The sequence below is a fragment of the Tachyglossus aculeatus genome, chromosome 22 (assembly GCF_015852505.1).
Source record: "Tachyglossus aculeatus isolate mTacAcu1 chromosome 22, mTacAcu1.pri, whole genome shotgun sequence".
NCBI lineage: Eukaryota > Metazoa > Chordata > Mammalia > Monotremata > Tachyglossidae > Tachyglossus > Tachyglossus aculeatus.
In genome coordinates, this window is record NC_052087.1 from 59,028,621 (window position 1) to 59,053,709 (window position 25,089).

At 48.1% G+C, this 25,089-nt stretch overlaps 1 protein-coding gene across 1 annotated transcript; it reads left to right on the forward strand.

Moving 5' to 3' along the window:
* The first annotated feature begins 12,001 nt into the window (after positions 1–12,001).
* On the forward strand, positions 12,002–24,588 carry GSTP1 (glutathione S-transferase pi 1). The gene is made up of 7 exons (XM_038764558.1): positions 12,002–12,048; positions 12,177–12,212; positions 12,408–12,514; positions 19,262–19,349; positions 19,717–19,820; positions 19,908–20,015; positions 24,328–24,588. Coding segments are annotated over exons 1-7 (633 nt in total). The 5' UTR covers positions 12,002–12,047; the 3' UTR covers positions 24,517–24,588.
* Positions 24,589–25,089: the final 501 nt, after the last annotated feature.

Below are 25,089 nucleotides of genomic sequence, written 5' to 3' on the forward strand. Positions count from 1 at the left end.
TGGCGTTTATTAAGTGCTTACTATGTACAAAGCACTGTTCTAGGCACCTGGGAGGTTTCAAGGTGATCAGGTTGTAATAATAATAATAATGATAATGATGGCATTTATTATTATTATTATTAATATTATTATTAATGATGGCATTTATTAAACGCTTACTATGTACAAAGCACCGTTCTAGGCGCCGGGGAGGTTACAAGGTGATCAGGTGGTAATAATCATAATAATAATAATGATAGCATTTATGATTATTAATAATAATAATGATGGTATTTATTAAGCCCTTACTATGTACAAAGCACCGTTCTGGGCGCCGGGGAGGTTACAAGGTGATCAGGTTGTAATAATAATGATAGCATTTATGATTATTAATAATAATAACGATGGCATTTATTAAGGGCTTACTATGTACAAAGCACTGTTCTAGGCGCCGGGGAGGTTACAAGGTGATCAGGTGGTAATAATAATCATCATCATAATGATAGCATTTGTGATTATTAATAATAATAACGATGGCATTTATTAAGCGCTTACTATGTACAAAGCACCGTTCTAGGCACCGGGGAGGTTACAAGGTGATCAGGTTGTAATCATAATAATAATGATAGCACTTATTATTATTAATAATCATAATGGCATTTATTAAGCGCTTACCATGTTGGTATTTATTAAGCGCTTACTATGTGCTAAGCACTATTCTAAGCGCTGGGGAGGTTACAAGGTGATCAGGTTGTCCCTCGGGGGGCTCAGTCTTCATCCCCATTTTCCAGATGGGGTAACTGAGGCCCAGAGAAGTGCAGTGGCTCGCCCAAAGTCACCCAGCTGACAATTGGCGGAGCCGGTGTTCGAACCCATGACCTCTGACTCCAAACCCCGTTATAATAACAATAATAATAATAACGATGGCATTTATTAAGCGCTTACTATGAACAAAGCACCGTTCTAGGCGCCGGGGAGGTTACAACGTGATCAGGTGGTAATAATAATAATAATGATAATAATAATAATAATAGCATGTATTATTATTAATAATAATGATGGCATTTATTAAGCACTTCCTATGTACAATGCACCATTCTAGGCGCCGGGGAGGTTACAACGTGATCAGGTGGTAATAATAATAATAATGGCATTTATTAAGCGCTTACTATGTACAAAGCACCGTTCTAGGCGCCGGGGAGGTTACGAGGTGATCAGGTGGTAATAATCATAATAATAATAATGATAGCATTTATTATTAATAATAATAATGGCATTTATTAAGCGCTTACTATGTACAAAGCACTGTTCTAGGCGCCGGGGAGGTTACAAGGTGATCAGGTTGTAATCGTAATAATAATAATAATAATAATGATAGCATTTATTATTATTAATAATAATAATAATGGCATTTATTAAGCGCTTACTATGTGCCAACACTGTTCTAAGCCCTGGGGAGGTTACAAGGTGATCAGGTTGTCCCTCGAGGGGCTCACAGTCTTCATCCCCATTTGACAGATGGGGTAACTGAGGCCCAGAGAAGTGAAGTGACTAGCCCAAAGTCACACAGCTGACAATTGGCGGAGCCGGTGTTTGAACCCATGACCTCTGACTCCAAAGCCCGTTATAATAATAATAATAATAATAATAATAATAACGATGGCATTTATTAAGCGCTTACTATGTACAAAGCACCGTTCTAGGCGCCGGGGAAGTTACAAGGTGATCAGGTAGCAATCATAATAATAATAATGATAGCATTTATTATTATTATTATTAATAATAATAATAATAATGGCATTTATTAAGCGCTTACTATGATGATGGTATTTGTTAAGCGCTTACTGTGTGCCAAGCACTGTTCTAAGCGCTGGGGAGGTTACAAGGTGATCAGGTTGCCCCTTGGGGGACTCACAGTCTTCATCCCCATTTTCCAGATGGGGTAACTGAGGCTCAGAGAAGTGAAGTGACTCGCCCAAAGTCACACAGCTGACAATTGGCGGAGCTGGTGTTTGAACCCATGACCTCTGACTCCAAAGCCCGTTATAACAATAATAATAATAATAATAACGATGGCATTTATTAAGCACTTACTACGTACAAAGCACTGTTCTAGGCACCGGGGAAGTTACAACGTGATCAGGTAGCAATCATAATAATAATAACGATAGCATTTATTATTATTAATAATAATAATAATAATGATAATGGCATTTATTAAGCGCTTACTATGATGATGGTATTTGTTAAGTGCTTACTATGTACCAAGCACTGTTCTAAGCGCTGGGGAGCTTACAAGGTGATCAGGTTGTCCCTCGGGGGACTCACAGTCTTCATCCCCATTTTCCAGATGGGGTAACTGAGGCCCAGAGAATCAATCAATCAATCAATCGTATTTATTGAGCGCCTACTGTGTGCAGAGCACTGGACTAAGCGCTTGGGAAGTCCAAGTTGGCAACATCGAGAGACAGTCCCTACCCAACAGTGGGCTCACAGTCTAAAAGGGGGAGACAGAGAACAAAACCAAACATACTAACAAAATAAAATAAATAGAATAGATATGTACAAGTAAAATAAATAGAGTAATAAATATGTACAAACATATATACAGGTGCTGTGGGGAAGGGAAGGAGGTAAGGTGGGGGGGATGGAGAGGGGGACGAGGGGGAGAGGAAGGAAGGGGCTCAGTCTGGGAAGGCCTCCTGGAGGAGGTGAGCTCTCAGCAGGGCCTTGAAGGGAGGAAGAGAGCGAGTTTGGCGGATGGGCGGAGGGATTGGTGGCATTCTGGGCCCGGGGGAGGACGTGGGCCGGGGGTTGATGGTGGGACGGGCGAGAAGGAGGCCTAACGGTGAGGAGGTTAGCGGCGGAGGAGCGGAGGGTGCGGGCTGGGATGGACAAGGACAGAAGGGAGGCGAGGTAGGAGGGGGCCAGGGGATGGACGGCCTTGAAGCCCAAGGTGAGGAGTTTCTGCCTGATGCGCAGATTGACTGGTAGCCACTGGAGATTTTTGAGGAGGGGAGTGACATGCCCACAGCGTTTCTGCACAGAGATGATCCGGGCAGCAGCAGGAAGTATAGACTGAAGTGGGGAGAGACAGGATGCGGCCGCCTTGTGTCCCACGCCGTTGCCCGGCCCCCTACCTTGTAACTGCCCCAGTGCTGGACACATAGTAAGTGCTTAACAAATACCATTCTTCTTCTTCTTCCCCATATCCCCCTCCCTCACCCACGTCCCCCTCTGGCCCAGGCCGTGACCCCTAGCTTGTCTCTGCCCCAGCGTTTAGAACAGTGCTGGACACATAGTACGCGCTTAACAAATACCATTCTTCTTCTTCTTCTTCCTCCCCTTCCTCATCTCCCCCTCCCTCCCCGATGTGCTGAGTCAGTGGCTGCGGTCAGCGGGAGGGCAGTGCCCCAGATTTGGCCAAATGCCCACCGAGGAGCTGGGGACGGGGGCCTCGGGGACAACCAACATGTAAACAGCAGGGCCTAGTGGAAAGAACATGGGCTTGGGTGTCAGAGGTCGTGGGTTCTGATCCCAGCTCCGCCACGTGCCTGCTGTGTGACCTTGGGCAAGTCACTTAACCTCTCTCTGCCTTGGTTACCTCATCTGGAACGGGGATCGTTATCGACGAGTAGGGGGCGAAGGAAGTTAACCGGTGTAAATCGGCCGCAGCGTTCGAGAACCCGAATAGGAAAATCGACTCGGAGACGGGAGTTCAGATGGAACGGTAGAGGTAGGAAAGCTGACTGGTCGCCCGTTCACCTCCCGAGAGGTACGAGTGACGGACAGTCCCGATCCGAGCCGCTTCTTCCCTTTTATTTGGTTTCCCCATCAAGGAACTACGCAAAGGATTCCCGTATGCACGAAATTTTGGCGCCCTATTAACAGGAGATGTTAGCAGGAGACTTCGCCCACACGGGATGGGGTCGTCTCAGACAGGGCTCAGACAGTAGCCACTTTGATCAGTGTCAGCCCTCCTCGATTACAGGATTTTCTGCGGATCCCTCACATATCCTGTTAGGTCCTGCTTGCAATGGAGTCGGTTATGCTAAGCCTTTAGGGAAAATGCAGTCAGTGCCGCTTCTGCTGGAGTACGCGGCTAGGGTGGACAACAGGGATTAAGATTGGGAGCCCCACGTGGGACAACCTGATTGCCTTGTGTCTGTCCCAGTGCTTGGAACAGTGCTTGGCACATAGTAAGCGCTTAACAAACACCATCATCATCATCAGTAAGCGCTCAATAAATATGATTGATGGATTGAGTGGGGAAATGTTTTGTTTTGTTGTCTATCTCCGCCTTCTAGACTGTGAGCCTGTTGTTGGGTAGGGACCGTCTCTCTGTGTTGCTGACTTGTACTTCCCAAGCGCTTAATACAGTGCCCTGCTCACAGTAAGCGCTCAATAAATACGATTAAATGAAATGAAAATGGGAGATCAGAGAGGAGGCCGATGCAGTAATCCAGTCGGGATAAGACGAGAGATTGAACCAGCGAGGTAGCAGTTTGGATGGAGAGGAAAGGGCGTGGGCATGTTTGAAAGCAGAGGGGAAGGAACCAGTGGAGAGTGGGCGGTTGAAGATGGAAGTTAAGGAGGGGAGGAGGGAAGGGGCGAGAGATTTCACAAGATGAGAGGGATAGTGGCACAAGAGCAGCAACAAGTTGAGTTGAGTAGAGAGGGTAGAGTTGAGAGCAGTAATCTGGTCATCAAGACTGGGTAGAGAGGAAAGGGAGGCGAGGTGGGGTGTGAGGCGCTCAGAAAGATGGATGGGGTCGAGAGAGCGGAGGTCTCTGTGAGGCAATAATATAGATTTACAGGGGAGAGGAGTGTGAGCGAGAAGGCAGGTGAGAAGGTTATGATCAGAGAGAGGGATTTCAGAGTTGGTGAAAATGGAGACGGTGCGGCGGTAGGAGATGATGAGGTCGAGGGTGTGCCCAAGTTGGTGAGTGGGTGAGGTGGGGTGGAGCAGGAGGTTGGCAGCGTAAAGGAGAGATAGAAGGCGGGAGGCAGAGGAGTCACCAGGGAAATCCATGTGGGTGTTGAAGTCTCCGAGGATCAGAGTGGGCATGGAAAAGGAGGGAAGGAAGGTGTGAAAGGGGTCAAAATCGTTAAAGAAGTTGGAGGTGGGGCCGGTAGATGACGACTACAAGAATCTGGAGGGGGGTGGTGGAGGCGAATAATGTGGGCTTCAAAGGAGGGGAAGGAAAGAGAAGGGGGAGGAGGGATAGTGCGAAAGGGACATTGGGGAGTGAGGAAACCGACACCTCCTCCTTTTCCAGTGAGTCTGGGGGAGTATTTATTACTCTATTTATTTATTTATTACTCTATGTACTTATTTATTTTACTTGTACATATTTATTCTATTTATGTTATTCTGTTAATATGTATTGTTTTGTTCTCTGTCTCCCCCTTCTAGACTGTGAGCCCGCCATTGGGGAGGGACCGCCTCTGTATGTTGCCAACTTGAACTTCCCAAGCGCTTAGTCCAGTGCTCTGCACACAGTAAGCGCTCAATAAATATGATTGAATGAATGAATGAAGAGGCCTCCACTGGAGAGAGCAGCCGAGGAGACTGTGTCATCTGGAGACAGCCATGTTTCAGTTAGGGGGAGGAGGAGGGGGAGGAGGAGGAGGGGAAGGGGGAGGAGGAGGAGGAGAAGGAAGAAGAAGAAAAAAGAAGAAGAAGAAAGAAGAAGAAGAAGGAGGGGAGGGAGGAGGAGGAGGAAGGAGGATGAGGAAGGAGGAGGAGGAGGAGGAGGAGGAAGGAGGAGGAAGGAGGACGGAGGAGGAGGAGGGAGGAGGAAGGAGGAGGAGGAAGGAGGAAGGAGCAGGAGGAAGGAGGAGGAAGGAGGACGGAGGAGGAGGAGGGAGGAGGGAGGAGGAAGGAGGAGGAGGAAGGAGGAGGGAGGAGGAGGGAGGAGGAAGGAGGAGGAGGAAAGAGAAGAAGAAGGAGAAGGAGGAGCAGGAGGAGGAGAAGAAGGAGGAGGAAGAGGAGAAGAGGAGGAGGAGGAGGAGGAGGAGGGAGGAGGAGGAAGGAGAAGAAGAAGGAGAAGAAGAAGGAGGAGGAGGAAGGAGAAGAAGAAGGAGAAGAAGAGGAGGAGGAGGAGGGAGGAGGAGGAAGGAGAAGAAGAAGGAGAAGAAGAAGGAGGAGGAGGAGGAGAAGAAGAAGGAGGAGGAGGAGGGAGGAGGAGGAAGGAGAAGAAGAAGGAGAAGAAGAAGAAGGAGGAGGAGGAGGAGGAGGAAGGAGAAGAAGAAGGAGGAGGAAGGAGAAGAAGAAGGAGAAGAAGAAGAAGAAGGAGGAGGAGGAGGGAGGAGGAGGAGGAAGGAGAAGAAGAAGAAGAAGAAGGAGGAGGAGGAGGAGGAGGAGAAGAAGGAGAAGAGAAGGAGAGGAGAAGAGAAGAAGGAGAAGGAGAAGAATAAAAGGAATAGATCCAGGATGAAAGGGAGCTTACCTATAATGGAGCAGGGGTTCCAAAGGCCACACTTGGCGGCAGCTGTGGAGGGAGGGGAGGGAGGGGGAAGGGTGCGAGGGGTCAGGAGGGTTTGGATTGGGATGAGTTGGTGGGGGACTGGGTGGGGAGAGTGGGAAGGGGGGTGGCGATGACAAAGGAGAACTGGGATGGGGTGGGGGCGGGGGAAAGGGAGGGAACGAGCTGGGTGGGAGAGGGGAAGGTGAGCAATGGGAAGGGCAGTTGGGAGCAGGGGAACTGATAGTTCATGGTGAGGTCAGCAAGGTAAATGACAGCACCGTGGGTAGTTAACAATTAACATGCAGTAGCAATTAACGTTTAGTACAGTGCTCTGTGAACAGTACAAGCTCAATAAATGCAACTTATTGATTGATTGCCTTGGGCCCTGCCCGGGCTCCTTTTCCTGGTCGCACAGCGGGGCACTGACTTGCCCAGAAAGGAGCAGGCACAGCGGATACCTGGGCTAGGAGTTTATTGGTCCAGAGGTAGAATTCATTCATTCATTCAATCGTATTTATTGAGCGCTTACTGTGTGCAGAGCATGGTACTAAGCGCTTGGGAAGTACAAGTCAGCAACACAGAGACACGGTCCCTACCCAAAAACGGGCTTAAAGTCTAGAAGGGGGAGACAGACAACAAAACAAAACATTTCCCCACCCAATCAATCAATCATATTTATTGAGCGCTTACTGATGATGATGGTGGTGTTTGTTAGGCGCTTACTATGTGCCAAGCACTGTTCTAAGCGCTGGGACAGATACAAGGTAATCAGGTTGTCCCACGTGGGGCTCACAGTCTTAATTCCCAGACTGAGCCCCTTCCTTCCTCTCCCCCTCGTCCCCCTCTCCATCCCCCCCAGCTTACCTCCTTCCCTTCCCCACAGCACCTGTATAGATGTATAGATGTTTGTACATATTTATTACTCTATTTATTTATTTATTTGTCTTACATGTACATATCTATTCTATTTATTTTATTTTGTTAGTATATTTGGTTTTGTTCTCTGTCTCCCCCTTCTAGACTGTGAGCCCACTGTTGAGTAGGGACTGTCTCTATGTGTTGCTGACTTGTACTTCCCAAGCGCTTAGTACAGTGCTCTGCACACAGTAAGTGCTTAATAAATGCGATTGATGGATTGATTGATTGATTAATCCCTGTTGTCCACCCTAGCCGCATACTCCAGCAGAAGCGGCATTGACTGCATTTTCCCTAAAGGCTTAGCAGTGTGGCCCAGTGGAAAGAGCCCGGGCTTTGGAGCCAGAGGTTCAAATCCCGGCTCCGCCACTTAGCTGTGTGACTTTGGGCAAGTCACTTCACTTCTCTGGGCCTCAGTTCCCTCATCTGTAAAATGGGGATTAAGACTGTGAGCCCCCCCTGGGGCAACCTGATCACCCTGTGAACTCCCCAGCGCTTAGAACAGTGCTTTGCACATAGTAAGTGCTTAATAAATGCCATCATTATTATTATTATTATTATTATTATAACCGACTCCATTGTAAGCAGGGCCTAACAGGATAGGCACCGGCCTCTCGGAAGATCCTGTAATCGAGGAGGGCTGACACTGATCAAAGCGGCTACTGTCTGCCCATCCGCCAAGCTAGCTCTCTTCCTCCCTTCAAGGCCCTACTGAGAGCTCACCTCCTCCAGGAGGCCTTCCCAGACTGAGTCCCTTCCCTCCTCTCCCCCTCGTCCACCATCCATCCCCCCATCTTACCTCCATCCCTTCCCCACAGCACCTGTATATATGTATATATGTTTGTACATATTTATTACTCTATTTATTTATTTTACTTGTACATATCTATTCTATTTATTTTATTTTGTTAGTATGTTTGGTTTTGTTCTCTGTCTCCCCCTTTTAGACTGTGACCCCACTGTTGGGTAGGGACCGTCTCTATATGTTGCCAACTTGGACTTCCCAAGCGCTTAGTCCAGTGCTCTGCACACAGTAAGCGCTCAATAAATACGATTGATTGATTGATTATGTATATATGTATGTACATATTTATTACTCCATTTATTTATTTATTTTACTTGTACGTATCTATTCTATTTATTTTATTTTGTTAATATGTTTGGTTTTGTTCTCTGTCTCCCCCTTTTAGACTGTGAACCCACTGTTGGGTAGGGACCGTCTCTATATGTCGCGAACTTGGACTTCCCAAGCGCTTAGTCCAGTGCTCTGCACACAGTAAACGCTCAATAAATACGATTGATTGATTAATAGGGTGCCAAAGGTTCGTGCATACGGGAATCCTTTGTGTAGCTCCTTGATGGGGAAATCAATCAATCAATCAATCAATCAATCATATTTATTGAGCGCTTACTATGTGCACAGCACTGTACTAAGCGCTTGGGAAGTCCAAGTTGGCAACATATAGAGACAGTCCCTACCCAACAGTGGGCTCACAGTCTAAAAGGGGGAGACAGAGAACAAAACCAAACATACTAACAAAATAAAATAAATAGGATATGTACAAGTAAAGTAAATAAATAAATAGGGTAATAAATATGTACAAACATATATACATCTATACAGGTGCTGTGGGGAAGGGAAGGAGGTAAGATGGGGGGGATGGAGAGGGGGACGAGGGGGAGAGGAAGGAAGGGGTTAAGCACTTACTATGTGTCCAGCACTGTTCTAAACGCTGGGGCAGGTACAAGCTAGAGGTCACGGCCTGGGCCAGAGGGAGATTGGGGGGGGACATAATAATAATAATCATTTCGGTATTTGTTAAGCGCTTACTATGTGCAAAGCACTGTTCTAAGCGCTGGGGAGGATACAAGGTGATCAGGTTGTCCCACGTGGGGCTCACAGTCTTCACCCCCATTTTCCAGATGAGGGAACTGAGGCACAGAGAAGTGAAGTGTCTTGCCCGAAGTCACCCAGCTGACGAGTGGCGGAGCCGGGATTTGAACCCATGACCTCTGACTCCAAAGCCCAGGCTCTTTCCGCTGAGCCACGCTGACATGTAGGAGGGGTCCCTGCCTGGCCCGGAGGGGGACATGGGCGAGGGAGGGGGATATGGGGAAGAAGAAGAAGAACGGTATTTGTTAGGCGCTTACTATGTGTCCAGCACTGCTCTAAACACTGGGGCAGTTACAAGGTAGGGGGTGGGGCCGCGGCCTGGGACACAAGGCGGCTGTGTAGTAGCGGAGGTGGGGGGATAATGGTGGGAGAGATAATAATGACGGTATTTGTTAAGCGCTTACTACGTGCCGAGCACTGTTCTAAGCGCTGGGATAGATACAAGGTTAACAGGTTGTCCCACGTGGGGCTCACAGTCTTCATCCCCATTTTACAGATAAGGTAACTGGGGTCCAGAGAAGTGAAGTGACTTGCCCAAAGTCACACAGCTGACGAGTGGCGGAGTCGCGATTAGAACCCACCACCTCCGATGGCGGAGTCGGGATTAGAACCCACGACCTCTGACTCCCAAGCCCGGACTCTTTCCAGTAATCCAGGTTTATCCCTTGTAACCTCCCCAGCGCTTAGAACAGTGCTTTGCACATAGTTAGCGCTTAATAAATGCCATCATTATTATTATCCCCATTTTCCAGATGAGGGAACTGAGGCCCAGAGAATTTAAGTGACTTGCCCAAAGTCACCCAGCTGACAATTGGCAGAACCGGAATTCGAACCCGTGACTCCAAAGCCCGGACTCTTTCCAGTAATCCAGGTTTATCCCTTGTAACCTCCCCAGCGCTTAGAACAGTGCTTTGCACATAGTTAGCGCTTAATAAATGCCATCATTATTATTATCCCTATTTTCCAGATGAGGGAACCGAGGCCCAGAGAATTTAAGTGACTTTCCCAAAGTCACCCAGCTGACAATTGGCAGAACCGGGATTCGAACCCCTGACTCCAAAGCCTGTGTTCTTTCCACTGAGCCATGCTGCTTCTCATTCATTCAATCGTATTTGTTGAGCACTCACTGTGTGCAGAGCACTGGACTAAGCGCTTGGGAAGTCCAGGTTGGCAACATATAGAGACGGTCCCTACCCAACAGCGGGCTCATGGTCTAGAAGACAGCGCTCTGCACAGAGTAAGCACTCAATAAATACGATTGAATGAATGAGTGAATGATTATTACTAGGCCAAGCCACTTCTTTAATGATGGGGAGATTCAATCGTATTTATTGAGCGCTTACTGTGTGCAGAGCACTGCACTAAGCGCTCGGGAAGTTCAAGTTGGCAACATCTAGAGACGGTCCCTACCCAACAGCGGGCTCACAGTCTAGAAGACAGCGCTCTGCACAGAGTAAGTGCTCAATAAATACGATTGAATGAATGAGTGAATGATTATTACTAGGCCAAACCGCTTCCTTAATGACGGGGAGAGTCATTCATTCAGTCGTATTTATTGAACCCTTCCTGTGTGCAGAGCACCGGACTAAGCGCTTGGGAAGTCCAGGTTGGCAAGATCTAGAGACGGTCCCTACCCAACAGCGGGCTCAATGTCTAGAAGACAGTGCTCTGCACAGAGTAAGCGCTCAATAAATACGATTGAATGATTATTACTAGGCCAAGCCACTTCTTTAATGATGGGGAGATTCAATCGTATTTATTGAGTGCTTCCTGTGTGCAGAGCACTGCACTAAGCTCTTGGGAAGTTCAAGTTGGCAACATCTAGAGACGGTCCCTACCCAACAGCGGGCTCACGGACTAGAAGACAGCGCTCTGCACAGAGCAAGCGCTCAATAAATATAATTGAATGAATGAGGGAATGGTTATTACTAGGCCAAGCCACTTCTTTAATGATGGAGAGATTCAATCGTATTTATTGAGCGCTTCCTGTGTGCAGAGCACTGGACTAAGCACTTGGGAAGTCCAAGTTGGCAACATCTAGAGACGGTCCCTACCCAACAGCGGGCTCACGGACTAGAAGACAGTGCTCTGCACAGAGTAAGCGCTCAATAAATACGATTGAGTGAATGAGTGAATGATTATTACTAGGCCAAGCCGCTTTCTTAATGATGGGGAGATTCATTCATTCAGTTGTATTTATTGAGTGCTTACTGTGTGCAGAGCACTGGACTAAGCGCTTGGGAAGTCCAAGTTGGCAACATCTAGAGACGGTCCCTACCCAACAGCGGGCTCACGGTCTAGAATCAATCAATCAATCATCATCATCATCATCAATTGTATTTATTGAGCGCTTCCTGTGTGCAGAGCACTGGACTAAGCGCTTGGGAAGTCCAAGTTGGCAACATCTAGAGACGGTCCCTACCCAACAGTGGGCTCACAGTCTAAAAGGGGGAGGCAGAGAACAAAACCAAACATACTAACAAAATAAAATCAATCAATCAATTGTATTTATTGAGCGCTTACTGTGTGCAGAGCACTGGACTAAGCGCTTGGGAAGTACAAGTTGGGAACATAGAGAGACGGTCCCTACCCAACAGCGGGCTCACAGGCTAGAAGGGGGAGACGGAGAACAAAACAGGAAGCAAAACAGATTAACAAAATAAAGTCAACAGATGGGGGAGGGTCGGGGGTGGAGTAATGGCGGGGGGGAGGGGTAATGGGTGGGGCCTGGGCGGATAAAGGGTGGGTGCGGGGGCGATGCCACGCTCATTGCTCTGCCTGCTGTCGACAGTGAGTAGAGGGGGGCTCGGGGCCGTGTCCCCTGACCCCTCGGTGGGCCTGCCGAGCCTTGGGGGGTCGGGGGTCAAAGGTCAGGGCCCTGCCCTCACCACCTGTCTCTGTGTCTGTCTGTCTCCCAGTGCCACCCTACACCATCGTCTACTTCCCCGTCAGAGGTACCGCGGGCCGCCCCCTCCCCAGCCCCCCCCCCCCATAACGCTCCCCTTCTCCCCCTTCTCGCCCCATTGCCATCACCGCCCCTTGGAGGAGGGGGTTTGGGGGGCTTGGGGGGGGCTGGGGGTTTTGGGGGGCTGGGGGGACTGGGGGGGGACGGGCCAACCCCCCTCCCCTCCCCTCTCCCCCCCCCCCAGGGCGCTGCGAGGCCACCCGGATGCTGCTGGCCGACCAAGGGCTGCCCTGGAAGGAGGAGGTGGTGACCATTGAGGCCTGGATGAAGGGCGACGCCAAGGCCGCCTGTGTGAGGGGGGGACCGGGGGGCGGAAAAGGGAGGGAAAAGGGGGGAGGAGGAGGAGGAGTGGGAGGGGAGGGGGAGGAGGAGTGGGAGGGGAGGAGGAGGAGGAGTGGGAGAGGAGGGTGAGAGGAGGAGGAGGAGTGGGAGAGGAGGAGGGGAGTGGGAGAGGAAGAGAGGAGGAGGGGAGAGGGAGAGGAGGAGGAGGAGTGGGAGAGGAGGAGGAGGAGTGGGAGAGGAGGAGGAGTGGGAGAGGAGGAGGAGTGGGAGAGGAGGAGGAGTAGGGGAGGGAGTGGAGGGGGAGGAGGAGTGGGAGAGGAGGAGGAGGAGTAGGGGAGGGAGTGGAGGGAGAGGAGGAGTGGAGGGGGAGGAGCAGAGGAAGAGGAGGAGAAGTAGAGGATTGGGGGAGGGGGAGAGGAGGGAGTAGAGGGAGTGGAAGAGGAGAGGGAGAGGGAGAGGAGGAGTAGGGGAGGGACTGTCTCTATATGTTGCCAGCTTGTCCTTCCCAAGCGCTTAGTAAGCGCTCAAATACCTCAAAAGGATTGATTGATTGATTGAGTGGAGGGGGAGGAGGAGGATCGACCCCCGGCCCACGTCATCCCCCGGGCCTGGAATGGCCTCCCTCTGCCCATCCGCCAAGCTAGCTCTCTTCCTCCCTTCAAGGCCCTGCTGAGAGCTCACCTCCTCCAGGAGGCCTTCCCAGACTGAGCCCCTTCCTTCCTCTCCCCCTCGTCCCCCTCTCCATCCCCCCAGCTTACCTCCTTCCCTTCCCCACAGCACCTGTATATATGGTTGCACATATTTATTACTCTATTTATTTATTTTACTTGTACATTTCTATCCTATTTATTTTATTTTGTTGGTATGTTTGGTTTTGTTCTCTGTCTCCCCCTTTTAGACTGTGAGCCCACTGTTGGGTAGGGACTGTCTCTATGTGTTGCCAGTTTGTACTTCCCAAGCGCTTAGTACAGTGCTCTGCACATAGTAAGCGCTCAATAAATATGATTGATTGATTGATTGAGGAGAGGATGGGGAGAAGAGTGGGGAGGGAGTGGAGGAGGAGGAGGAGTAGAGGGAGTGGGGGAGGAGGAGGGGAGGGGGAGGAGGAGGGGAGGGAGAGGAGGAGGAGGGGAGGGAGAGGAGGAGGGGAGGGAGAGGAGGAGGAGGGGGAGGGAGAGGAGGGGAGGGAGAGGAGGGAATGGAGGAGTAGAGGGAGTGGAGGAGTAGGGGAGGAGGAGTAGAGGATTGGGGAGGAGCGGAGGGGAGGGAGGACTAGAGGGAGAGGAGGAAGAGTAATGATAATGAATAATAATGGCATTTATTAAGCGCTTACTACATGCAAAGCACTGTTCTAAGCACTGGGGAGGTTACAAGGTGATCAGGTTGTCCCCCATGGGGCTCACAGTCTTCATCCCCATTTTACAGATGAGGGAACTGAGGCACAGAGAAGTGAAGTGACTTGCCCAAAGTCACAGCTGACAATTGGCGGAGCCAGGATTTGAACGCATGACCCCTGACTCCAAAGCCCGGGCTCTTTTTCCACTGAGCCACGCTGCTTCTCTAGAGGATTGGGGGAGGAGCAGAGGGGATGGGGAGGAGTAGAAAGGGAGGAGGAGTAGAGGAGGAGGGGAGCTTCCCCAGGTGTATTCATCATCAGTCGTATTTATTGAGCGCTTACTATGTGCAGAGCACTGTACTAAGCGCTTGGGAAGTACAAATTGGCAACATACAGAGACAGTCCCTACCCAACAGTGGGCTCACAGTCTAAAAGTGACTGTATTCGTAGGTGTATTCGTTCCCTGGATGACTGACAGCTGTGTCCCACCCTCATCCTTCATCCCAACCTTTTCTGGGGACTCTCGGCTCCTCTCATCTAATTTTCCTAATCACAGAGGAAGCAGCACGGCATAGTGGATAGGGCACGGGCCTGGGCGTTGGAAGGTCATGGGTTCTAATCCCATCTCTGCCACTTTGCTGCGTGGCCCTGGGCAAGTCAGTTCCTATCTCTGTGCCTCAGTTCCTTCATCCGTAAAACGAGGGTTGAGACTGTGAGCCCCATGGGGGACAGGGACCGCATCCGACTGTTGGGTAGGGACTGTCTCTATATGTTGCCAACTTGTACTTCCCAAGTGCTTAGTACAGTGCTCTGCACACAGTAAGCGCTCCATAAATACGACTGATGATGATGATTTGCTTGTATCCACTCCAGCCCCTTCGGGCTCACAATCTTAATCCCCATTTGACAGATGAGGGGACTGAGGCACAGAGAAGTTAAGTGACTTGCCCAAAGTCACCTGTGATGACAGTTGTGCAGAGCACTGTACTAAGCGCTTGGGAGAGTACAGTATAACAATACAACTGGCACGTTCTCTGCCCAAAATGAGCTTACAGTCTATAGTGGGAGACAGACATTAATATAAATAAATTACATATATGTACATAAGCGAATATTGTCCTCTCACGCACTTAGTACGGAGCTCTGCACCTGTAGGAGAGCAGTGAAAATTATAGGGTGATTTAACTATATAGAAGCAGTATGGCCTAATGGTTAGAGCGGGGCCTGGGCGTCAGAAGGACCTGAGTTCTAATCCCAAGTGCTTAGTCCAGTGCCCTGCACGCTAAGCGCTCAATAAATACGATCGAATGAATGAATCCCAGCCCCGCCACTTGTCTGCTGTGTGACCTTGGGCAGATCACAACTTCTCTTTGCCTCAGTTCCCTCATCTGTAAAATGGGGATTAATCAATCGATCGTATTTATTGAGCGCTTACTGTGTGCAGAGCACTGTACTAAGCGCTTGGGAAGTCCAAGTTGGCAACATCTAGAGACAGTCCCTACCCAACAGTGGGCTCACAGTCTAAAAGATTAAGACTGTAAACCCGATGTGGGACAGGGACGGTGTCCAACCTGCATCATTTGTATTCATTAAATCGTATTTATCGAGTGCAGTAAGCTCTTGGGAGAGTCAGCGTGGCTCATCATCCTCATCAATCGTATTTATTGAGCGCTTACTGTGTGCAGAGCACTGGACTAAGCGCTTGGGAAGTCCAAGTTGGCAACACATAGAGACAGTCCCTACCCAACAGTGGGCTCACAGTCTAAAAGGGGGAGACAGAGAACAAAACCAAACATATTAACAAAATAAAATAAATAGAATAGATATGTGCAAGTAAAATAAATAGAGTAATAAATATGTACAAACATATACAGGTGCTGTGGGGAAGGGAAGGAGGTAAGATGGGGGGGATGGAGAGGGGGACGAGGGGGAGAGGAAGGAAGGGGCTCAGTCTGGGAAGTCCTCCTGGAGTAGGTGGAAAGAGCCCGGGCTTTGGAGTCAGAGGTCATGGGTTCAAATCCCGGCTCCGCTACTTGTCAGCTGGGTGACTCTGAGCAAGTCACTTCACTTCTCTGTGCCTCAGTTCCCTCATCTGTAAAATGGGGATTAAGACTGTGAGCCCCACGTGGGACGACCTGATCACCTTGTACTCCCCCCAGCGCTTAGAACAGTGCTTCTAGACTGTGAGCCCACTGTTGGGCAGGGACCGTCTCTAAATGCTGCCAACTTGTACTTCCCAAGCGCTTAGTCCAGTGCTCTGCACACAGTAAGCGCTCAATAAATACGATTGATTGCTTTGTACGTAGTAAGATCTTAATAAATGCCATCATTATTATTATTATAGTTAAATCACCCTATAGTTTTCACTGCCCTCCTACAGGTGCAGAGCTCCGTACTAAGTGCGTGAGAGAACAATATTCACTTACGTACCTATCTGTTATTTATTTATATTAATGCTTAATAAATGCCATCATTATTATTATAGTTAAATCACCCTTATAGTTTTCACTGCCCTCCTACAGGTGCAGAGCTCCGTACTAAGTGCGTGAGAGAACAATATTCACTTACGTACATATCTGTAATTTATTTATATTAATGCTTAATAAATGCCATCATTATTATTATAGTTAAATCACCCTTATAGTTTTCACTGCCCTCCTACAGGTGCAGAGCTCCGTACTAAGTGCGTGAGAGAACAATATTCACTTACGTACCTATCTGTTATTTATTTATATTAATGCTTAATAAATGCCATCATTATTATTATAGTTAAATCACCCTATAGTTTTCACTGCCCTCCTACAGGTGCAGAGCTCCGTACTAAGTGCATGAGAGGACAATATTCACTTACGTACATATCTGTAATTTATTTATATTAATGCTTAATAAATGCCATCATTATTATTATAGTTAAATCACCCTTATAGTTTTCACTGCCCTCCTACAGGTGCAGAGCTCCGTACTAAGTGCGTGAGAGAACAATATTCACTTACGTACATATCTGTAATTTATTTATATTAATGCTTAATAAATGCCATCATTATTATTATAGTTAAATCACCCTTATAGTTTTCACTGCCCTCCTACAGGTGCAGAGCTCCGTACTAAGTGCGTGAGAGAACAATATTCACTTACGTACCTATCTGTTATTTATTTATATTAATGCTTAATAAATGCCATCATTATTATTATAGTTAAATCACCCTATAGTTTTCACTGCCCTCCTACAGGTGCAGAGCTCCGTACTAAGTGCATGAGAGAACAATATTCACTTACGTACATATCTGTAATTTATTTATATTAATGCTTAATAAATGCCATCATTATTATTATAGTTAAATCACCCTTATAGTTCTCACTGCCCTCCTACAGATGCAGAGCTCCGTACTAAGTGCATGAGAGGACAATATTCACTTACGTACATATCTGTAATTTATTTATATTAATGCTTAATAAATGCCATCATTATTATTATAGTTAAATCACCCTATAGTTTTCACTGCCCTCCTACAGGTGCAGAGCTCCGTACTAAGTGCGTGAGAGAACAATATTCACTTACGTACATATCTGTAATTTATTTATATTTCAATCAATCGTATTTATTGAGCGCTTACTGTGTGCAGAGCACTGTACTAAGCGCTTGGGAAGTACAAGTTGGCAACATATAGAGACAGTCCCTACCCAACAGTGGGCTCACAGTCTAAAAGACTGTAATAAATACGATTGATTATATTAATGTCTGTCTCCCCCTATAAACTGTAAGCTCACTTTGGGCAGAGAATGTGCCAGTTGTGGTGTTATACTGTACTCTCCCAAGCGCTTAAACAAACATCGTATATGTATATGTATACATACATACGTATATGTAAACAAACATATTTTGGGTAGGGACTGTCTCTATATGTTGCCAATTTGTACTTCCCAAGTGCTTAGTACAGTGCTCTGCACATAGTAAGCGCTCAATAAATACGATTGATGACGATGATGTATATATGTTTGTACGTATTTATTACTCCATTTATTTTATTTGTACATATTTATTCAATTTATTTTATTTCGTTAATATGTTTTGTTGTCTGTCTCCCCCTTCTATCATCATCAATCGTATTTACTGAGCGCTTACTGTGTGCAGAGCACTGTACTAAGCGCTTAAAAGGAGAGGAGCTTACTGCCTTAATTGACTGTAGGTGTATGTAGTTAGTCCTTACTAGAGGAGGCAAGTACCACAAAACCTTTGAATTTAAGCAGCCTGGTCTGTGGCACAGGGCTCAGGGCTTTGCCTCGGGACCTTGAGGTCATGGGTTCTAGTCCCACTTGGGAAAGGAGGATTTTTAAATTCTCGGTATTACAGCCCAAGTTGGGAGAATGGCAGAGCGGGGATTTGAACCCACGCGGCCTTCGTCTCAAGGCAAGAGCCTTACCTCTGGGCTACGCTGGCTCTTCTAGACTGTGAGCCCACTGTGGGGTAGGGACCGTCTCTATACGCTGCCAACTTGGACTTTCCAAGCGCTTAGTCCAGTGCTGTGCACACAGTAAGCGCTCAATAAGTTCGATTTAATCAATCAATCAATCGTATTTATTGAGCGCTTACTATGTGCAGAGCACTGTACTAAGCGCTTGGGAAGTACAAATTGGCAACACATAGAGACAGTCCCTACCCAACAGTGGGCTCACAGTCTAAAAGGGGGAGACAGAGAACAGAACCAAACATACCAACAAAATAAAATAAATAGGATAGAAATGTACAAGTAAAATAAATAAATAAATAGAGTAATAAATATGTACAACCATATATACATATATACAGGTGCTGTGGGGAAGGGAAGGAGGTAAGATGGGGGGATGGAGAGGGGGACGAGGGGGAGAGGAAGGAAGGGGCTCAGTCTGGGAAGGCCTCCTGGAGGAGGTGAGCTCTCAGCAGGGCCTTGAAGGGAGGAAGAGAGCTAGCTTGGCGGAGGGGCAGAGGGATTGGGGGCATTCCAGGCCCGGGGGATTCATTTAATGAATGAATGAAGCCTTCCCAGACTGAGCCCCTTCCTTCCTCTCCCCCTTGTCCCCCTCTCCATCTCCCCCATCTTACCTCCTTCCCTTCCCCACAGCACCTGTATATATGTTTGTACATATTATTACTCTATTTTATTTGTACGTATCTATTCTATTTATTTTATTTTGTTAGTCCGGTTTCGTTCTCTGTCGATTTATTACTCTATTTTATTTGTACATATCTATTCTATTTTATTTTGTTAGTCTGGTTGGTTTTGTTCTCTGTCTCCCCCTTTTAGACCGGGAGCCCACTGATGGGTAGGGACTGTAGACTTAGTCCAGTGCTCTGCGCATAGTAAGCGCTCCATAAATACGATTGATGATGATGATGATGATGATAAGAAACCTAAGGAGGCCTTCTCTCGCTCCCCGCTTAGCTGTACGGGCAGCTGCCCAAGTTCCTGGACGGGGACCTGACTCTGTTCCAGTCCAACGCCATCCTCCGTCACCTGGGCCGCTCGCACGGTAAGACTGTACGACTTTTAGACTGGGAGTGGGGACCGTCTCTATCAATCAATCAATCAATCAATCGTAGTTATTGAGCGCTTACTGTGTGCAGAGCACCGTACTAAGCGCTTGGGAAGGACAAATTGGCAACACATAGAGACAGCCCCTGCCCAACAGTGGGCTCACAGTCTAAAAGGGGGGAATATGTTGCCAACTTGGACTTCCCAAGCGCTTAGTCCAGTGCTCCGCACACAGTAAGCGCTCAATAAATGCGATTGATGGTGGTAAGGAAAAGGAGGGAGGCAGGACGGAGACCCGGGGCGGGGGACGGAGGGGCCGGGGCGCGGGAGAGCCCTGCGCCGGGGTGAGCGGGCCCACCGTGCAGGGCTGTACGGGAAGGACACGCGGGAAGCGTCCCTCATTGACATGGCGAACGACGGGGTGGAGGATCTGCGTCTGCGCTACGTGCGTCTCATCTACCAGAATTATGTAAGCCGGGGTGGGGGGAGAGGGCGGGATGGGGAGGGGAGAGATGGGGGGGACGCAGCGGGGGGCTCACGGCCACCGGCCTCACAGGAGGACGGCAAGGATCAGTACGTGAAGGAGCTGCCCGCCCAGCTACGACCCTTCGAGGAGCTGCTGGCCCGGAACCAGGAGGGCAGAGCGTTCATCGTCGGGGAGCAGGTGAGGGCTCCCACCGCCCCTTGCCCTGCCTGCTGACGTCAATCATTCGTTCAGTCGTCTTTATTGAGCGCTTACTGTGGGCGGAGTATGGTGCTAAGCACGTGGGGAAAGTACAGTGTGTGTGTACATATATATGTATATATATATATATATATATATACACACACACACACATATACATGCATATATTTATATATATGTATATACACAGTATATATATATATATATACACTATACTTTCCCCACACGCTTAGTACCGTACTATATATGTATGTAGAATACATATATATACATATATGTATACAGTATATATACATATGAATGCATATTTGTATACAGTATGTGTACATATGTGTATGTATGCAGTATACATACATATATGTATGCATGTATGTATGCAGCATGCATGCATATATGTATGTGTGCAGCATGTATACATATATGTATGCGTGTATGTGTGCAGCATGTATACGCATATGTATGTGTGTGTGTGTAGCATGCATGCATATATGTATGTATACCGCATATATGCATATATGTATGCATATGTGTATGCAGTGTGTATATACATATATGTATACTATATGTATACACATATACGTATATGTGTATATATATACTGTATATATGTTTGTACATATTTATTACTCTATTTTACTTGTACATATCTATTCTATTTATTTTATTTTGTTAGTATGTTTGGTTTTGTTCTCTGTCTCCCCCTTTTAGACTGTGAGCCCACTCACTGTTGGGTAGGGACTGTCTCTATATGTTGCCAACTTGGACTTCCCAAGCTCTTAGTACAGTGCTCTGCACACAGTAAGCGCTCAATAAATGCGATTGATTGATTACAGTGCAGTAATATAGAGCATCAGTCCCTGCCCACGACGAGCTCACAGTCTGCGGGGGGGAGACAGACATCAATACAAATAAAGTGGCAGATATATGCATAGAAGCAGCGTGGTTCAGTGGAAAGAGCCCGGGCTTTGGAGTCTGAGGTCAGGGGTTCAAATCCCGGCTCTGCCAATTGTCAGCTGCGTGACTTTGGGCAAGTCACTTCTCTGTGCCTGTTACCTCATCTGTAAAATGGGGATTCATTCATTCAATCGTATTTATTGAGCACTGTACTAATCAGTCAATCATTTATTGAGCGCTTACTGTGTGCAGAGCACTGGACTAAGCGCTTGGGAGGTACAAGTTGGCAACATATAGAGACGGTCCCTACCCAACAGAGGGCTCACAGTCTAGAAGGGGGAGACGGAGAACAAAACCAAACATATTAACAAAATAAGTAGAATAAATATGTACAAGTAAAATAAACAGAGTAATAAATACGTACAAACATACAGGTGCTGTGGGGACTAAGCACTTGGGAAGTACAATTTATAATAATAATAATAATGATGGCATTTATTAAGTGCTTACTATGTGCAAAGCACCGTTCTAAGCGCTGGGGGAGGTTACAATAATAATAATTATAATGATGGCATTTATTAAGCGCTTACTATGTGCAAAGCACTGTACCAAGCGCTGGGGAGGTTACAAGGTGATCAGGTTGTCCCGTGGAGGGGCGGGGGCTCACAGTCTTAATCTGTGGGACCAGAGGGGGATAAGGGAATGGAGGGTTTTAATTCTAGGGGTGAGAGGTTTCAGTTTGATAAGGGGGGTGGATAGGCAACCACTGGCGATTTTTGAGGAGGGAGGTGACGCATCCTCAACGTTTCTGTAGAAAGGTGACCCGGGCAGCAGAGTTAAGTATGGACTGGAGTGGGGAGAGGCAGAAGGTTTATCCAAAATTGTTTATCCAAAATTGGGTAAACATGTAGACGTTTGGGGAATCCAAGGGAGAAGGCTGTCTGGAGGGGGAGGCCTAGCCAGTCATTCATTCATTCATTCAATCGTATTTATTGAGCACTTACTGTGTGCAGACAACCCCTGGAGATTTTTGAGGAGGGAGGTGATGCATTCTCAGCGTTTCTGTAGAAAGATGACCCGGGCAGCAGAGTTAAGTATGGACTGGAGTGGGGAGAGGCAGATGGTTTGTCCAAAATTGGATAAACATGTAGATGTTTGGGGAATCCAAGGGAGAAGGCTGTCTGGAGGGGGAGGCCTAGCCAGTCATTCATTCATTCATTCAATCGTATTTATTGAGCGCTTACTGTGTGCAGACAACCCCTGGAGATTTTTGAGGAGGGAGGGGACGCATCCTCAGCGTTTCTGTAGAAAGATGATCCGGGCAGCAGAGTCAAGTATGGACTGGAGTGGGGAGAGGCAGAAGGTTTATCCAAAATTGTTTATCCAAAATTGGATAAACAGGTAGACGTTTGGGGAATCCAAGGGAGAAGGCTGGCTGGAGGGGGAGGCCTAGCCAGTCATTCATTCATTCAATCGTATTTGTTGAGCGCTTACTGTGTGCAGACAACCACTGGAGATTTTTGAGGAGGGAGGTGACGCGTCCTCAGTGTTTCTGTAGAAAGATGACCCGGGCAGCAGAAAGTATGGACTGGAGTGGGGAGAGGCAGAAGGTTTATCCAAAATTGGATAAACATGTAGACGTTTGGGGAATCCAAGGGAGAAGGCTGTCTGGAGGGGGAGGCCTAGCCAGTCATTCATTCATTCATTCAATCGTATTTATTGAGCACTTACTGTGTGCAGACAACCACTGGAGATTTTTGAGGAAGGAGGTGACGCATCCTCAATGTTTCTGTGGAAAGATGACCCGGGCAGCAGAGTTAAATATGGACTGGAGGGGGGAGAGGCAGAAGGTTTATCCAAAATTGGGTAAACATGTAGACGTTTGGGGAATCCAAGGGAGAAGGCTGTCTGGAGGGGGAGGCCTAGCCAGTCATTCATTCATTCATTCAATCGTATTTATTGAGCACTGACTGTGTGCAGACAACCACTGGAGATTTTTGAGGCAGGAGGTGACGCGTCCTCAGCGTTTCTGTAGAAAGATGACCTGGGCAGCAGAGTTAAGTATGGACTGGAGTGGGGAGAGGCAGAAGGTTTATCCCAAATTGGATAAACATGTGCATGTTTGGGGAATCCAAGGGAGAAGGCTGTCTGGAGGGGGAGGCCTATCCAGTCATTCATTCATTCAGTCGTATTTATTAAGCGCTTACTGTGTGCAGACAACCCCTGGAGATTTTTGAGGAGGGAGGTGACGCATCCTCAGTGTTTCTGTAGAAAGATGATCCGGGCAGCAGAAAGTATGGACTGGAGTGGGGAGAGGCAGAAGGTTTATCCAAAATTGGATAAACATGTAGACGTTTGGGGAATCCAAGGGAGAAGGCTGTCTGGAGGGGGAGGCCTGTCCAGTCATTCATTCATTCAATCGTATTTATTGAGCGCTTAGTGTGTGCAGAGCACTGTACTAAGCGCTTGGGAAGTCCAAGTTGGCAACATATAGAGATAGTCCCTACCCGCCAGCGGGCTCACAGTCGTCCGGCGGGGCGCGGGAAGATGGCGGGCGGACGGACGGCGCGCGGGCTGAGGGCCGCCTCAGCTTACCGAGAGGTCGTCGGGCGCTAGGGAACCCCGCCGCCGCCTCCTCCTCCTCCTCCTCCTCCTCCTTTTCCTCCTCCTCCTCCTCTCACCGTCCGCCGTCGCCAGCGCCGCCCGGACAGGTGGGCGACGCGGCCGCCCCTCCCTCCGCCTCCGCCGCTCCTCTGTCATAGCTCTCATTTTATTTATTTGCATTGGTGTCAGTGTCCCCTCCCTAGACTGTAAGCTCCCTGTGGGCCGGGGATGTGACTGGTGATCGTTGGATTGCACTTTCCCGACGGGCTTAGTGCAGTGCACTGCATCATCATCATCAATCGTATTTATTGAGCGCTTACTATGTGCAGAGCACTGGACTAAGCGCTTGGGAAGTACAAATTGGCAACATATAGAGACAGTCCCTACCCAGCAGTGGGCTCACAGTCTAAAAGGGGGAGACTGCACACAGTAAGTGCTTAACAAGGCCCTACTGAGAGCTCCCCTCCTCCAGGAGGCCTTCCCAGACTGAGCCCCCCTCTCCATCCCCGCCCATCTTACCTCCTTCCCTTCCCCACAGCACCTGTATATATGTTTGTGCATATTTACTACTCTATTTTACTTGTACGTACCTATTTTATTTTGTTAATATTTTTGGTTTTGTTCTCTGTCTCCCCCTTCTAGACTGTGAGCCCGCTGTTGGGTAGGGACCGTCCCTCTATGTTGCCGACTTGGACTTCCCAAGCACTTGGTGCTCTGCACACAGTAAGCGCTCAATAAATGCGATTTATTGATTGATTTCGTCCCACCACACTCCTCCCCTGCCCCTTTCCAGATCTCCTTCGCAGACTACAACTTGCTGGACGTGCTGCTGATCCACGAGGTCCTGGCCCCCGGCTGCCTGGCTTCCTTCCCGCTGCTGCAGGCCTACGCGAAACGGCTGTCCGCCCGCCCCAAGCTCCAGGCCTTCCTCGCCTCCCCTCAGCACCTGAATCGGCCCATCAACGGCAACGGCAAGCAGTGAGGGCCCACCCGCACCCGGGTCCCCACCTGGCCTCGTGGCAACCAATAAAAGTTTTCAAAGATCGTGAACTACCTTGGTCGGGGTCGGGATTCATTCATTCATTCGGTCAATCGTATCGATCAAGCGCTTACTGTGTGCAGGGCACTGTACTGAGCGCTTGGGAAGTACAAGTTGTTCCCCCTGGTACTAGCTTCGGGATGGGGGGGACACCAAAGGCCAAAAGTATTGCGACTGCTGCTTCCCGCGGGACCGAACTCGTGGTGAAAGTAGAAGAGAGTATATATGGTTGCGCATATTTATTACTCTATTTATTTATTTATTTTACTTGTACATTTCTATCCTATTTATTTTATTTTGTTGGTATGTTTGGTTTTGTTCTCTGTCTCCCCCTTTTAGACTGTGAGCCCACTGTTGGGTAGGGACTGTCTCTATGTGTTGCCAGTTTGTTACTGTATTTATTTATTTATTTTACTTGTACATTTCTATCCTATTTATTTTATTTTGTTGGTATGTTTGGTTTTGTTCTCTGTCTCCCCCTTTTAGACTGTGAGCCCACTGTTGGGTAGGGACTGT